At 38.4% G+C, this 15477-nt stretch overlaps 1 protein-coding gene across 1 annotated transcript in view; it reads left to right on the top strand.

Moving 5' to 3' along the window:
• Positions 1-1284: 1284 nt before the first annotated feature.
• The window catches only part of ERMARD (ER membrane associated RNA degradation), a 21811-nt gene continuing 7618 nt past the window's right edge, over positions 1285-15477 (top strand). The window contains exons 1-12 of the mRNA XM_029911056.1: positions 1285-1292; positions 2537-2705; positions 4627-4766; positions 5369-5470; positions 6727-6816; positions 8145-8242; positions 9070-9206; positions 10780-10894; positions 11648-11750; positions 12178-12207; positions 13634-13702; positions 14432-14605. Coding sequence (XP_029766916.1) covers positions 2537-2705; positions 4627-4766; positions 5369-5470; positions 6727-6816; positions 8145-8242; positions 9070-9206; positions 10780-10894; positions 11648-11750; positions 12178-12207; positions 13634-13702; positions 14432-14605 — 1227 coding nt within the window. The 5' untranslated portion in view covers positions 1285-1292. The remainder of the gene's footprint in view (positions 1293-2536; positions 2706-4626; positions 4767-5368; positions 5471-6726; positions 6817-8144; positions 8243-9069; positions 9207-10779; positions 10895-11647; positions 11751-12177; positions 12208-13633; positions 13703-14431; positions 14606-15477) is intronic.

Raw genomic sequence — 15477 nt, 5'->3', positions numbered from 1 at the left:
GTACATTCCGTTCTTCTTGTCAACATTGAAATTCATCTACCATCATGTTGCCCATTTACCTAGTATGGTGAAGTCCCTCTGAAGTTCCTCAGTCATCTCTGGATTTTAACTCTGTGTTATCTGCAGACTTTGCTTTCTCACTCCTTATTCCCCCTTTTCCACATAATTAATAAATGTTAACCAACACTGGACCTAATATGGAAACTGGATAAACTATTGACATGATGAAAATTGGCCATTTGTCTACTTTGTCTTTTGTCTTGGTCATTTTTCATCCATGGCAATACTATTCTTCTTAGTCCATGACTAGTTTCTTTAGTAGCATCTTGTGAGAGACCTTGTCAAAGGCCTTCTGAAAGCCTAATTAAAATACTCCTATTTTTGTAGCACTTAGGGAAAATGTGGGTGGTGTGGGGGATGGTAAGAAGATACTTAGTAATGGGAGTCTTGAGGCTCAGAAGAGTGCTTTTTTAATTTCTTCTTGTGATGAGCCTACTAAGAGAGAGATTGTGTGCTTGGATTTGAACTGTTGGATTAAAAAACATCAGATTTTTTTTAAGCATGTGGTGTTTAGAACTTAAAATAGGCACAAGATGTATCTAAACCAGGGGTCGGCAACCTTTCAGATGTGGTGTGCCGAAACTTCATTTATTCACTCTGATTTAAGGTTTCGCGTGCCAGTCATACATTTTAATGTTTTTAGAAGGTCTCTTTCTATAAGTCTATAATATATAGACTATTGTTGTATGTAAAGTAAATAAGGCTTTTAAAATGTTTAAGAAGCTTCATTTAAAATTAAAGTAAAATGCAGAGCCCCCCAGACCGGTGGCCAGGACCCAGGCAGTATGAGTGCCACTGAAAATCAGCTCGCGTGCCGCCTTCGGCACCTGTGCCATAGATTGCCTACCCCTGATCTAAACAAATATCACAAGTGAATCTATATGTCTTCAGGTAAAACCTGAATGTATGTGGGTCACTTGTGGGTAGACATTTGGATATTTACTACTTCATTTCCCGTCATACTGCTCATTTTTTATAGTTCAGTGCACTCTTCAATACAAGTTTCAGCACTTTCATTGTTAATTTAAACTTAATTGGATTTATACTTCTGCTTTGGAATACTTTCATTTTTCTGTTTATAGTGGTTTGGAAGCTGTTTGTGCATAGAATTTGTCATTCCCTTCCCTCACTGTGGAGCATGTAAATCCTGCAAGAGACTTATTTTCTCAAAGGAACTTCAGGGCCTATGGTTTCACCCCTTGTAAACAATGCTTCAAGCAGAAATCCAGGAGGTAAGCAGGAGATGTTGAAATGGATGGTTGCTCTTCTCTTTATTCTCCTTTCTTCACACCTTACAGAAGAAAGATCTCATTCAGGAGTTCTATTCTGAAGTGTGAGAAGATGATGCAAATACACTCTTTCTTTTTTCTCCTTCTACAACAGGGGTGGGTAAACTACGGCCCGTGGGACCATCCTGCCCAGCCCCCGAGCTCCTGGCCCGGGAGGCTATCCCCCGGCCTCTCCCCTGCTGTCCCCCCTCGCCCGCAGCCTCAGCTTGCTCACTCCGCCACTGACGCAGCTCTGGGCGGTGGGGCTGTGAGCTCCTGGGGCAGCGCAGCTGCAGAGCCCGGCCTGACCGGTTGCTCTGTGCTGTGTGGTGACAGCGGCAGCGTGGCCCGGCTCCAGCGCCGCCAGCCACCGATGCTCCAGGCAGTGCGGTAAGGGGGCCAGGGAGCAGGGCGGGATTGGATAGAGGGAATGGAGTTCGGGGTGGTGGTCAGGGGGCGGGGGTGTGGATGGTGGTCAGGGGGAAAACGGAGGGTTGAATGGGGGAAGGGGTCCTGGGGGGGCAGCCAGGAAAGGGGGGGGGTTGGATGGGGCAGCAGGGGTTCCGGGGGCAGTCGGGGACAGGGAGCGGGGGTGTGTGGATGGGGCAGGGGTCCCAGAAGGGACATCAGGGAACAGGGGGGTTGGATGGGGCAGGAGTCCCGGGGGGGGGGGCAGGTAGGAGGTGGGGCCAGGACACGACCCCCTCACCTAACTGGCCCTCCATACAATTTACGAAACCCGATGCGGCCCTCAGGCCAAAAAGTTTGCAAACTCCCCCCCCCCCCCCCATCCCTTTCTACAACCTCACCATCCTGTGTTGTTCTGCCCATTTAGATTGCTCTCACATATGTGGTGGGAACTTGTATTACAGAATCTTTTGCTATTGAGGGAAGGGGCGCAGTTATTGTCCCAGAACTTGGGGTTTGCCCTCCCCCCAGATTTTTCATACATCTTGTTGGCCCCTCCCAGGGCATAATGTAATCACATATAACTTTCCTATGCTGACACAACCTTGCTGTCTCTCCCTCCCCCAATTTTTTTCTGAAATGATGCCTCTGATTATAGTATTGAATGGACTTTAGTTGGATCACCATGTTGAATACAATTGTAAACACACACTTTAGATTACAGTTTCACTAAGTAGTGACTTCCTTGTTTTATACTCTTTTTCCTGGTAATAGGAAGTACCCTTTGTTTTGTGTTCCAGATGTCACTAGCTGACCCAGTCACCACCTGTCTTTCCCCTGCAGTGCATTATATGGTTTGCAAACTTGGATTTGAGATAGAAGACAGCCATTCTGTTAATAGTATTGTGTCTGAAAATGGTGAAGTATGTTGGAGAACAATCACAGAGCTTGTGCATTACCGTGAATCAGGTCAGTGTTTGCTTTAGATCTATTGTGTGTTATGTGTCTGAAAGCAAAAACACAATGCAGTTTGAGGTAGACCTAGCATGGTTAGGACACTGTATTATAGTACAGCAACAGCTGCATCACAGGTTGTGTTACAGAATTCACTTTTAAAAAGAGCTTTAAATCTTTATTGGGGAAGGAGGGTAAACACAAAACCCCATTGAAATGGTAAAAACCAAAACATTGAATATATACTTTAAATACTATCTGATTTTTTGTTTTTGGTTTTTTTTGTTGTTTTTTTTAAATCATGGTGGCTGGATGAAAAATCAATTGGTACAGAGAGAATAAGTTTAAAAATCGCCTCTCTTGTGGATTTTCCCTCCTACCCAGATCTTATTTTTCTTTGTACCCCTCATGCAAGAAATCTAAAACACTCTGACACCTGCCCTTTGATTGTTACTCCCCGCTGTGCTGATTCCTAGAACACCAGGTATATAAAGGTAGTATTTCTCTCTAAAGCATTTTATAATACTTTAGCCACAATGGAAAATGAGCGACAAGGTGAACCTGCTGAATTTTCATTTGACAAATCTGCTGCAGCACAAATGCTGTCACTTGCTCCCAGGGATGATAGAAACGAGAGAAGTTATGTTGTCTGCCTCCGTCATATGTAGTAGTTACATATGTGAGTACAGCTTACAGGGCACACTATTTTCCCCCCATGGGGTTGGAATGCTAACTTCATCCTAAAGAGAAGAGATGATATAATGCTAAGAAAATTACATGTACTGGGCCATATCCTCAGACATTTTTCCATTGAAGTCAGTGGAGTTTCACCAACTTACATGAGCTAGGAATCTGGTCAGCAGGACCTGTAGCAGGCAACCTGTACAGCTTTGTCACTAAACTTCTATCCTGATCCCAGCATAGCTATCATTCCAGCCTTTGTTTGAGAGGCTGCCAATTATACCAACTCATATGGTGGTTTTATGATTCATTTTCTAATGTTATTTATGCAAGATATTATTACTTGTTTCTGTAGTGGAGTTGGTAGAGATGATAGGCAAGTGCATTATAAAACACTATTCTACTCGGCCTTCTGCAGTACATCTTTAACTTGTGCACCATTTATTTTTGTAACAAATATTTTGTTGAGCAACTTTATATATTGCCATGTTACATACAACTTCTCTCTTCTAGGTCACTTGGCCACTTTGCCACTTTATACTTATGGGTGAATGTACTGGCCTTCCAAAAATGATGGTCCTGTAGTTAAGGCATGGGGCTGGGAGTTCTGGGTTCTATTCCCATCTCCATGACCTTTATGAAATCACTTAAAACTAGGTTCTGCAAGCTCAGCTTCCCTTTCTACTCCTGCATTTTGCAAGCACATGATGTTTAGATACCCAAGAAATTGTCTGAGCCCATGTTAGGGAAACTCACCGTTTAAAGCTGTTGGTTTTATCTGAAAGACATAGAAGCAAAATATTAGAATATGACATTTATGATAACTGTCAAATAGGAAATCTCATTAGAGTATGTAGGAAAGAGAGAAGCAACTACCTGTATTTCAGGTTGTTAGGTAAGACAAGTATCTGGAAGTATTTTTTTCTCATATGAATGAGTTTTTCCAACTTCCATTGGAACAGGGCTTTAAAAAAATCCCTTTAGCTTGTATACCTTAAATTAAAAAAAAAAAGTTTTTACCTTTCCTTATTTAGGATAGATACTTACTCTTATTTTCCATTGTAACCTTTCCTTCATTTTCCATCTTCTACAAGTGTCCTGTTGTCCTGGCAGAATAATCTGTGTAGGGTGAGAGGGACTTTTGATTTTTAAAACATATAGCCTGATGAGAACAAGTTTCGTTCTCCATAGGATTTGAGACAGTGGACCTTTTGAAATTCGCTGTTCTGACCACCCTTTTATTTTTAATTTTAAGATCAAAATGTGGATTATATAAAAAGTGTGCAGCTGTTAGGACCTTTATGTGAATCTGTTCATTTGCATCTACAATCCCTGACCATGGAACAATTTGAAGTTCAGTACTCATTGTGGTTCCAGTGGACAAACTGTACGGAGGTACGAAAACTAATATTGGCAGTAAATATTTGAACTTATGCAGCTGTCTGAAGAGTTTGGGACCAGATTACACAAAAGTAAACAGCAAAGCAAATTACCCTCTGTAGCTTTCAGAATTTGAAACTAATTGGCATCCTATGAAGTAATAGGATAAGAACTATGCTGAAATACGCTACAATTTATCCATGTTAGCAGAATCAAAAAATCTACTAAATGTTTTTGGCCTGCGCCAACGGATGAGTAGGACTGTCTTTGCTTTTCTGAGAAGCCTAATATGTTTGTTTGCTTCTCTGTAAGGGTCCTTCTTTTGCTGAATTGTTTCTCTGTGTCAGAAATCAAAGGCTGGGTACTGCATGAACAGAGAGTTTAAATTATTCTGTAGGTGGTGATCTTGCCAACTTTTTCTGCAATCTGGTCTCATGGACAGAGAAGTCTTTATATATTTGTATATGAGTGGGGGGGGGGGATCACTGAGAAACACTTGGGAGACTTCATTTCAGCTAACCATATTTGTATGTAAAGTTTGACAGCTTTCTTCAGTTTTTATGTTAGTGCATTGATAGTGGAAAACATAACTTTTCCCCTCTCTTCTAACCTCACAGCTACTTCTTGAAGTGTTTGCTGCACTGGATAGCATGGAAGCTACAGCAATTGCACTTAGCTTAATGAAACTAACATCGTGTCTGGAGCGAGCCTTGGGTGATGTAAGTGCAAACAGTTAAGGTTGTGCTGAAGTTTTGATTTTAAGAAGCAAACATATGTGCTTGCAGATCTTACTGTAAGATATAAGCCTCATATACTGCCTTGAAATCTGGATGCCAGCTGGTAACTTCTGTTCTTGACCTAATTACAAGGTTAAAGGAGACTGACTAATTAGTTAAGGATGTTAGAACAGTAACATATTTTTTTCTGACTTAAAAGCCCCCCAACCTCTTTCTCTGTATGACCCTTGGAAGCCTGAAAATAAAATCTGTTCACTAACTGGAAACTTGTCTCCTGTGTCTCCAGGTTTCTTATTTTATAGCGTACTGTAGCGTGTTGGGCTGCTTGCAGAGTCAATTTCTGCATGAAACAGAAGTAATTTTACCCCTTTAGTTTTGCTTTTCATGCAAATTCCTTTATGGTGCTCACTAGTTTAGAACGATTTTGTTCTATCTTTTGGCCAAAGTGGCCTTTAAGAACAACGAATGATTTGCCTTTGTTGCACGGCTTTTGCCCTTGTATCCTAAAATTTAATTTCTCAGTAGTAAAAGTTCACAACTCCTGGCCTGTGTTCCTGGAATAATGTCTAGAGAAAAGATGGTCTCTGTTTGAAGAATTCTTCAATTTCTTTACTGCATCAAAAATCCAGTCTTGGCTTCCAGTATTGGAGAAATGAAAAAATTAGGCATATGATCTGATTTGTAGATGGTTAAGTGGCTCTTCATGGGACTGTGTGACTACATTTGACTCTTATAGCAGATCCTCAACAATGTCCTAATTCATGTGCCTTACGTAGCCTTTTCCAGTAAATGCCATTGGATTGTGGGCTTAAACCCACTGTTGAGGCCCCTCCGCACCCCACCCCTTTTTTTTGTACCCTACATTCTCTCCACTAAGCTTCTTGCCATGCCTCTTCCTCACCAAATTCTTGCCTTTGTAGAAATAATTTACCTCTTAATTTCTAGTTAGTGTCTGTCTATCTTCTTTCTAGTACTGGAATTAAAGTGGCACTGGAATCAGAGAAACTACCTATGTAAGATTCTATGATTTTGATGATTTGATTCATGATAGAATTTCTTATTCCAATTTGTCCTTTTTATCATCTCATGAAACTTCAAAGTAGAGGGTTTTTTTAAATGTTTTATTAGTTGAACTGAGTATGGATGTAGAAATGAAATAGTTGTATACTTGAAATATTTAAATATATATTGGGACATATCTATCTTTATTTCACAATATCCTGCTTTGATTTTTTTAGGTTTTCTTACTAATTGGTGAGGACTGTCCATTCCTTTTAAGAGATTTGCTTGCATCTCAGGAGCTTGCTGCAGTCTTTGGACAATCTGTAGTGAGTATATGGTTTTTGAAGTCAGCTCTTACTGCATGTGAGGTGCATTGTCCTTTTATAAGATGTCTAGGTTCCAAGCAAACTATCACTTAAGTTGAACAAGAGTTTGTAAATATTGTAGTATGTACACAGTTGATATACCTTTCCAAACGTTACTTAACACAACAAGTAGTCGACTGGGGGAGGGAATAGTGCAAGAATGTTAGCTAAAATTTTAATCTTAAGTGGAAATATGTTTTTATGGTGATGTACATATACTGTATTAATACTCTTATATTCTGTATAGTCTCCAACCAAAAATCTACATATGTGAAAATTAACTTCAGACATTACAGAAATTTAAACATTTTAGGTCTATGGCTTCTAGAATGCAATGTTACAAACTAGAATAGTCCAAAGCAAGTTAGAAGATGTCACATCAGAACAGCTTAGTTTTAAAAGAATTTGCCACTATGTTGTTGTGAAATGCCTTCTAAAGCTCCCAGAAGTAGTATTTTTCATAGTGATGCAGAGCAGTTGGCCAAAAAAAAGGGGATGGTATTTTTCTGGTAGTGCTTACATCATGCTAGGCTTTTTATGTGAACAGGAGAGAAGTTACAGTTTCTGCTCAAAGAACTTACACTTCTAAAAATAGATAATGGGAAAGACAGACATGAGTTATTTGATACTGCTTCAGAGGTTTAGTGTGTTTGTGTCTTTATACAGTAGTTTAAACCAATATATAACATACATTTCATAAGGATGATCTTTGGGTTTAGATAGTATGTGCAATCCAAGTTTCACAAATAAACAACCAGCAGAGGTTGAGATTTTTTTTTCTTTTGTGGATGTGAATCTGGAAAATCCAACCTGACTAAAGAAATTCCAACTCTTGGGCCAAGTTCTGCTCTGTTACATTAGTATAAATGTATTGATGGATATGAAATTATTGGGGATTTATACTCTTTAGAAAATAGAGCAAAATTTGGTCCCATTTGTTTGTTCTTCCTGATCCCGCATAGTTTGTAACTTTTGTGATAGACTGGCTGCTCCTATTTATTTATTTATTTATTTATTTATTTATTATTTACATAAAAAACTGAGTAATGTACAAACAAAGCAGGAAAAAAAACCTTCTTTTAGAGTGTGCCGTGCATCACAAGTGAATTATTTTTGTGGCTTTTGTTGTAATCCATGATCAATCAGCTTGAGGTGGCTAAGCTTAAGGACACTCCTTGACGATATTAATAATAGCTAAAATAGTCTCACAAATTTTGTAGCAGGAGAAAGGCATACAAAAGTTGAAATATATATTACCTTACATAATAATTATCCTCTATCCAAATTAGATGAACGTGCTAAGAGTATTCATTGGGTCTCCATATGGTCTAAATCTCCGTAACATTTTGTGGCATGGATTTGCTTCCCCTCAAGAAATTCCTGCAAAGTAAGTTACCAATGAAGTGTTTCCAAATGTCTCTTTTTTGCCTGTCAGGCTGCAAGCTGTAGAGGAATATTCAGCATAACCAATAGCTCTCTCTTGAAATTAAAAACTGGTATATTTTCCTCCACAGTCTTCTGGCTATTGGTTTTCTGAACACTTGTTTTTCATCAATCCACTTCCAACAGAGTATTTCAACCCTAAATGAAACTAGTGAACAGAATCTGTATTTGTGGTTGAATGGAGGCAGGGCAGAGCGCAGGGGAAACTCATGGCAGCACTTGACTATTTTATTTTTTAAAACTGTTGCTTTGTAATAACACTGCCATGGCCAATGGTTTTCCCAGCTCTGCTCCAGATATGTCTCAGTTGGCTAGTCAAGTTTCATTTTGTGTTTGGGTGAGTGAGGAATTCATTCAGGAGCTGTTTTTGCTTTGGTGTTAAACTTTGAGTTTAAAATACTTAATTGTGCTGATAGGGAAGTGAGTGAGTCAGTGCTGTTTTTGGGAAACCTGATGCCTTGTGTGTTAGAGCAGCAGTGGGAATAAGCAAGTGCAAAAGGTACGGGAATGGGGTAGATAGAAAAGCTAACAGACACAGCTATAGAGTGGGTTTTTTTAATTCCTTATGTTTTCTTTCACCTAATCAGATGTTAGGTGTTTGCATTCAGGTGAGGGGGAGAGCGGGGGGATTGGATCTGTTGTTTTAAAAAGGCAATGATCTCAAGATCTTGTGCATGGAGATTTCTTCAGAATGTCCCCGTGCCACAAACATCAGTTTTTCTGGAATATATGTACAATCTGTTTTATAACATGTTGTGGTATTTCCCCTAGATATTGCTCTATGCTGCTTATTTTAACTGCAGGATTGGGCCAGTTGCTAAAGATATACCTATTGCAAACTGAAACCATTTTAGTACATCGACCTTATATAGCCTTCACTAATTTAAAGGAGTTGGACATTTTTCCAGGCAAGTATCTAATTGTTAACAAGCTGTGACATTTTAAGATTGGCTCCTGAATTCTTTGTAAACCCAAAACTAGCATTGGAAACAATGGCTGTTCCACAGTTGTAGGATTGAGCCCTTAATTAAGACATCTGTGTGTACTGCTGTTAAATGAAGAAAGTAAATTGCAGAAATATTTTTAATACACTTAATAGAGTGTAAATAAATATATGTAAATAAATGGAAAAAGAATGTCTGAAATCTAAATTGGGCCTTTAAGCCCATGAAGTTTAAGTTTTTTTTATAAGGGTTATAGTACATGCGCTAATCTGTTGATAATGAAAGTACAATCTGTGTAATAAAGAATCTCCTACTTTACCTCTGCAAAGTTTTTAACTCTTTGCAGAGTCAGTGTTTCATTCACCCACGTGGGCTTGTGAAGGGCTTCATTCTGCACCAAACTGGAGATTCAGTCCTGGGGGAGGGCAAGGTATAGTGCTACTGCTGCCAAATCCTGGGGCTTCTGCCAGAGACGAGCATCTTTTATTTATTTTATTTATTTATTTATTTATTTATTTATTTATTTTGCTGGGATTCTCTAGAAACCTGGCTAGTAGAGGCTGCCTGAGGGGAATCTCTTGGATTCCCTAGCTATGTCCCTCCTTGGGCAACGCCTCCCACTCTGTGGGTGGCACCAGTATGCTCCAAGACCTTCAGCTTAATGGGGGTTATGGACACTTTTGTGCTACATTGACCCACTTCCAGATGGACTCTCATTCTGCTGGTGGAACCAAGACCAGGCCTCTGAAGGCAAAATCCAGCCCAACATTCAGCCCTCCTGTATTATGAAATTCTAAGCTGCTTCTGAATTTGTCCTTTGCCATATCATTGTGCTTCAGAATCTAAGCTTTCTTTTAGAAAGGAAATTATTTCTTTTGGTTACAGAGGAAAGCTTCATAATGTGAACCTAATGCAAGGCAATGCAGTGATGTCTGTGTGTCCAGGTTGCCTGACACAATGGCTTTGAGAGGCATTTATCGTGATGAGTTGTCAACTCTGAAACCTAAAAATGACAATCTGAGGAACACAGAAAAATGAAAATGTAGGGACAGCACAAAATTTAATTAATATTAAACTATCACCGGGGGTTACTATACTGACTCTTAATAAAATTAAATGAATAATAAAACCTACACTTTCTAAATTTATCTGAAGGTGATGCAGAACTTCCACCATAGTGCCACAGAACTCAGGTCAATCTTGCTGTGGAGTGCTAGTCTTGCCAATAGGCAGCAACCAGTTTTTAAAATTCATGCGTTATTTTAGTCTGTCATGTACAACTGCTCACCGGTAATGCATCTTATTATCGGTCTTCTCAATTTTTGAGCTTAAATGTTTTTAACTGTACAGCTTTATTTAGTTGACGTTAAAAGGCTTAACCAAATAACTGAATAGCTGTTAGATCTTTCTACAGATTAAGCAGAAATAATTTGTATTTTTGAATGAAGTGCTTTGAATAATTCCTCTTCAGTAAGTCTAACTCTCTACATTTCAGTATATATTGTTAATTTAAACAAATGTTTTTGCTGATTTGTAGATATTAATCATGAAGTACTTTCCATAACTGAGGAACTAGCAAAGATATCCAGTTTTGTATTAAAAACAATGTTACCATTTTGGGTTGCTGCACTAACAGCTTTCAGGCAACACAGGTAACAGAACTGCACTATTACATTTTCCTTCATTTTTTTCCCTTATTTCAAAATGATTTTTTTGCTGTAGGCATCCATTATTTATGGAATAATCTGTTAGCTTGCAAGGCTTTATGAACCAGAAGCATTAATGGCATCTAAACGTGTTAGACTAGCCTCATGCAAGTGTACAATTCATGGACCTGGCATTCAGTTTTGCTTGTATTTGCATTAAACTCTGTTTTCATTAGAATGCAGCATAAAGTCAAAATTAAATATTACACTTTTTTATGTGAAACCCTTGTATGAGAGAATAGCAGACCTCTTCAATAGACAAGTGACAGCTAGAATTCTAAACTAGACTTTGAAGTCAGCGTAAGAATTTATGACAATCACAGAAAATTGAGACCAAGAAACAGAGCATTATAACAAATTAATTGAAAAAAAAATTGAAATCTGCAAACTTTGCACGTTTGCGGATCTGTGTAATCATATGCAATGTTAGTTCTGTCTTCCCTTCCCATTATATGCTACACCAACCTGTCACATCATGTCTTTATTTAGATTATAAGCTATTTTCTTGGCAGGGTATGTCATTTATTGTATGTTTGTACAGCACCCAGCACAATTGCCCCTGATCTTGATTGGGTGCCCAGTGTACCACTGTAATACAGATTTTAACAAGTGCTTATGTACAGTTATAGCTTCCACAAAGATCAGTGTGTGTTTAAAGAAAAATACTATAATCTTACATGCATTCCTCTAATTTTGCAGGTATGCTGACTGTGTTATACTGTTACTCCCTCAGCTGGAAACTGGACTTAGGTTACTCTTCACCACAGTTAATAAGTGTCCAAATAGACTGCTAACTGCTGAGGTAGGGTTTTTTTATGATCGTGGTACCTTTATTATGATATATTACTAATAACAAGCTTCAAACATGTCCTAAAATAGTTTAATATTATACTTAAACAAGTAGCTTTTAAGTGGACAATATAGTTTGATCTTTTTACAGACTTCTGATATGCCTTTTAGAGTGTCACATGACAGCTCTCCTCCTTTGTTTACAGAGGTTTGAAAAGTACAACAGTATAGCATTGTCACTTGAATGTAATAACTTAAGAGTGGAAAACTGCTTATGCTGTTTTTACCTCTTTTCTTACCTTAAAGGGATGATTCCAATTTATAGCAACTCTGGTTTGTCATGGTAATTAGATAAAAATTCAATATGTAAGTGCAGTTGGTATCACTGCTTTTTGTTTCTGAAAATGGAATTATTACTGTGATATTTTTTTCTATTGTAGTCATCTTCTCTTTATACCACTTTCGATGAGGTAAGTTATCTGTAAAATCTTCTGGAATATTTGAACATGTGTTATTTCTTTACAGTAAAGTATTTATAGAATTCAAGCACAGAAAGATGGAATGATGTTGTTGTTGCCTTAAATATACTAAAATAAATTTAAAGATACTAATGCCTATCATACAAATGGACCTGGCTGAAGTCTTTTGAAAATAAAGATAATTCCATGAACTTTTTGAAGTTGAGAAGATTTCACAGATCTGAGGTGGCAGAGACAGAAAAATAAGGCTCACTACAACATCTATAAACTCCTGGCAGCTCCTCAGTGTACACTTCTTTGTATTTTCCTCCTGGTCCTTTATCTTCTTGGTATCCCAACTCTAAATTTCCCCCATCTTATCAATATTTATTTTCCATTAAAGTGCTCCAAAGTGTACAGAGTATTCTAAGTGTGACTGAAGCAGTGATGTACAAAGAAGGAATATTATCTCGCCAGTCCTTGGGGCTTGATACAAACAATAAACTATAATCCTTAATGAGAGATCATGACTAACATGAAATGTTTGGTATTGATCTACATTGTAACTCCATTATTGTTTTTATCGATATTTACACTCACTTTTTAGTACTAATGGTCAGTAAAGCCTTTCCCACCATGTTGCACACACATGATGATTTTTCCCCAGTTGAGGTAGAACACATTTTTTTAATTAAACTGTTGAGACTCTCTTGCCTATATTGGATGGGATTTGGTACATTTTAGGAAGGTATAGGAGGTTAATATCCAGTATTCTACTTCAAGGAAGAAGAGCTATGGAGCCACTATTTTGGTAGTGACCATACTAAAATACAGCACTTACACTGTACTTTTTTGATCCAAGATCAGCAAGTTTGTTTGGAATCAAGAGTTTCTATGAACTAGAATTCTTTCAGTCCTCTTTATTAACCCCATAAACATTGATCTAGTTCCAAAGCACAGTGGTTTTGCAGTACATAAAATCAGGAAAGTAGCTTGGTCCCAAAAGCTGCCACAGAATGGAATACAGAATCCAAAGCTGGAGAGTGCAGTATTTTGTATGTCCCTGTTACTTATTTGATGAGTAGGTGATAACTAGGTGGTAACTTAATTTCTTGTAAACAGCTTTATTTTCTGTCACTGATAAAAACAAAATATGCTCTTTTATCTGCATAGGATTACCTGTTTGAAATAAATGCAAATGTACACCGAAGCAAGCAGCCTATAATAACCCATTTCTTTCCTATTTGACTCTCCAAAAGCCAAAATATTTTGTTATCCCATATTGTCCATCACTGCTAAATAAAACAGGGGATGGAGATTTGGTGCTAGTTTAATGTTATGGATGCTTACTACTATAGTCGGTATTTTTCATTTAGCTTTATAACTTTGGGTTTGTTCAACATTAAGTTGTCTTCAATTTCAAATGCTTTTTTTCTAGATGCTAACAAAACAGCTGAATGACAAAGAGATCAATCAGCTTCCTCTAATTCTTGGAGAGCCTTCAATGGTAAGTGTATTAAGTGCTTTTTATTTAGCAATACATTTATAATTGATAGTGCTAAGAGTGTAATAGATTCTTTAGACATAAGAAGATCACATCCCCAGGAGCTTACAGTCCAGTGCCCCTGATCTGGCTTCAGTATGAAAAAGGCAAAATAATACTTGGCATATAAATAGAAGATTAACTAAAACAGCACAGAATTTTGAAGTGGAAAAGGAAACCTAACTTGAGAACATCTGTTTTTGTAGGGAGTTGGCTTTATTACCTGGCATCAAGAAACACTGCCAGCAGGAATTAATTTTTTTTTATAGAAAGGTGGCTATTTATTATGAACATCTTGACTTTATTCCTTTTAACTATTGTTTATCATATTGCCATCCAGACTACTTCATTGTTTCTGACCCTCAATTCCACTCTGCCAGAGCTATAAAGTATAGACTCATGAGTCTTTGCTTAAATTTAGTCATTTTCAGCTATTTTTGTTGATTGTGGGTTGGGGTGGTGGTGGTGGTTTTTTGTTTTGTTTTTTTTTTCTTTCACCTCTCCTCAGACCTTTCCCAAAATGGGAGTTGCCTTTTTTAAAGAAGTGGGGTTTAAGAGGTGTTCCTCTTGCCCCTGTAAGTGCTCCATTTCATATGGGTCTAAGTGCCTTTTGTGCCCCAAGAATTGCATGCTTATTAGGGTTTCTGTAGAATTGTGCTATTTACTTAGTTTTGTCCACACATGATTCCACAGGAATTCCTTTGGGATTTCTTGAACCATCAAGAGGGTCCACGTGTAAGAGATCATTTAAGCCATGGAGAGATCAACTTAAATGAGTTTCCAAGAGAAATAGCCAATCAGATACTTGCATTTTCAGTTACACTTTTATGCAGATTTTCAGAAGTGGAGGAGCTCACAGCTTTTAAGGTAGGAGCTGGTATTGTGCAAGTGGAACAATGTATAATCATTTGGATGCCAAATATGATTTTAAAACCATTTATGGGCTACACCTTTCTTAATTGTTTTTAACCCTCAGCACCTTTTTGTGGGTGCCACACTAAGCTTTAAATATTTTCTAGCATTGCTCTGTAATACTGAAATGAAACAGAGATAAACTGTCCCCAATATTGCCCTTCCTGAATTGAACCTGGTTTGTCCTTTTCACCCATCCTTGTTAATATTTTGTTTCTTCCCACTGTACTTGCACTGCTTAATTTTTTACCTAAACTGTATATATTTAATTTAAGACTATCATTTTGTCCTCTCCACCTTGCTGTTTATCTCCCTGGTAGCTCAACTCTGAATTACCTCCAGTTTATCAGTATCTTCCATTGAAGTGTGGCTGAATCAGTTATGGAGATAAAATCTGACCGAATACAACTATGAATGTGAACTTGGTACAATACAGTGAAACCCCACTATAACACGATGATTGAGGTCCAAAAAATTCGATCGCGATAAATGCGGGGTTGCGGTATAGCGAGATTTACCATTTCAAGCCGGTCAGTTTCAAGCCGGTCAATTTCTCTTGGGCAGAAAACGACTTGCGTTTGCGAACTGCCCATAACAGTAACTGAAAGGGTGCAGCTCCAGCAGCGGGGGCTCTCAGCCATGCAGCGAGAGAGGGAAACACTTGGGGAGAGTAGGGGAGACGTGCAAGGGGCAGAGGAAGAGTGAGGAGCACCTGGGGAGGAGAACGGCTCTTCTCACCAAAAGGGTATGCGGGGGTAGGGGGGAAGAGGCAGCGGGGAAGGCACAGTCCATTTTTGTTTTGTTTTTTTCTTCGGCGGTGTTCCAGC

This window comes from Terrapene carolina, unplaced genomic scaffold (genome assembly GCF_002925995.2).
Source record: "Terrapene carolina triunguis isolate 2854851 unplaced genomic scaffold, T_m_triunguis-2.0 Scaffold85, whole genome shotgun sequence".
Taxonomy (NCBI): domain Eukaryota; kingdom Metazoa; phylum Chordata; order Testudines; family Emydidae; genus Terrapene; species Terrapene triunguis.
The sequence above is the reverse complement of the archived record's forward strand: the minus strand, read 5'-3'. Positions and strand labels throughout refer to the sequence as shown.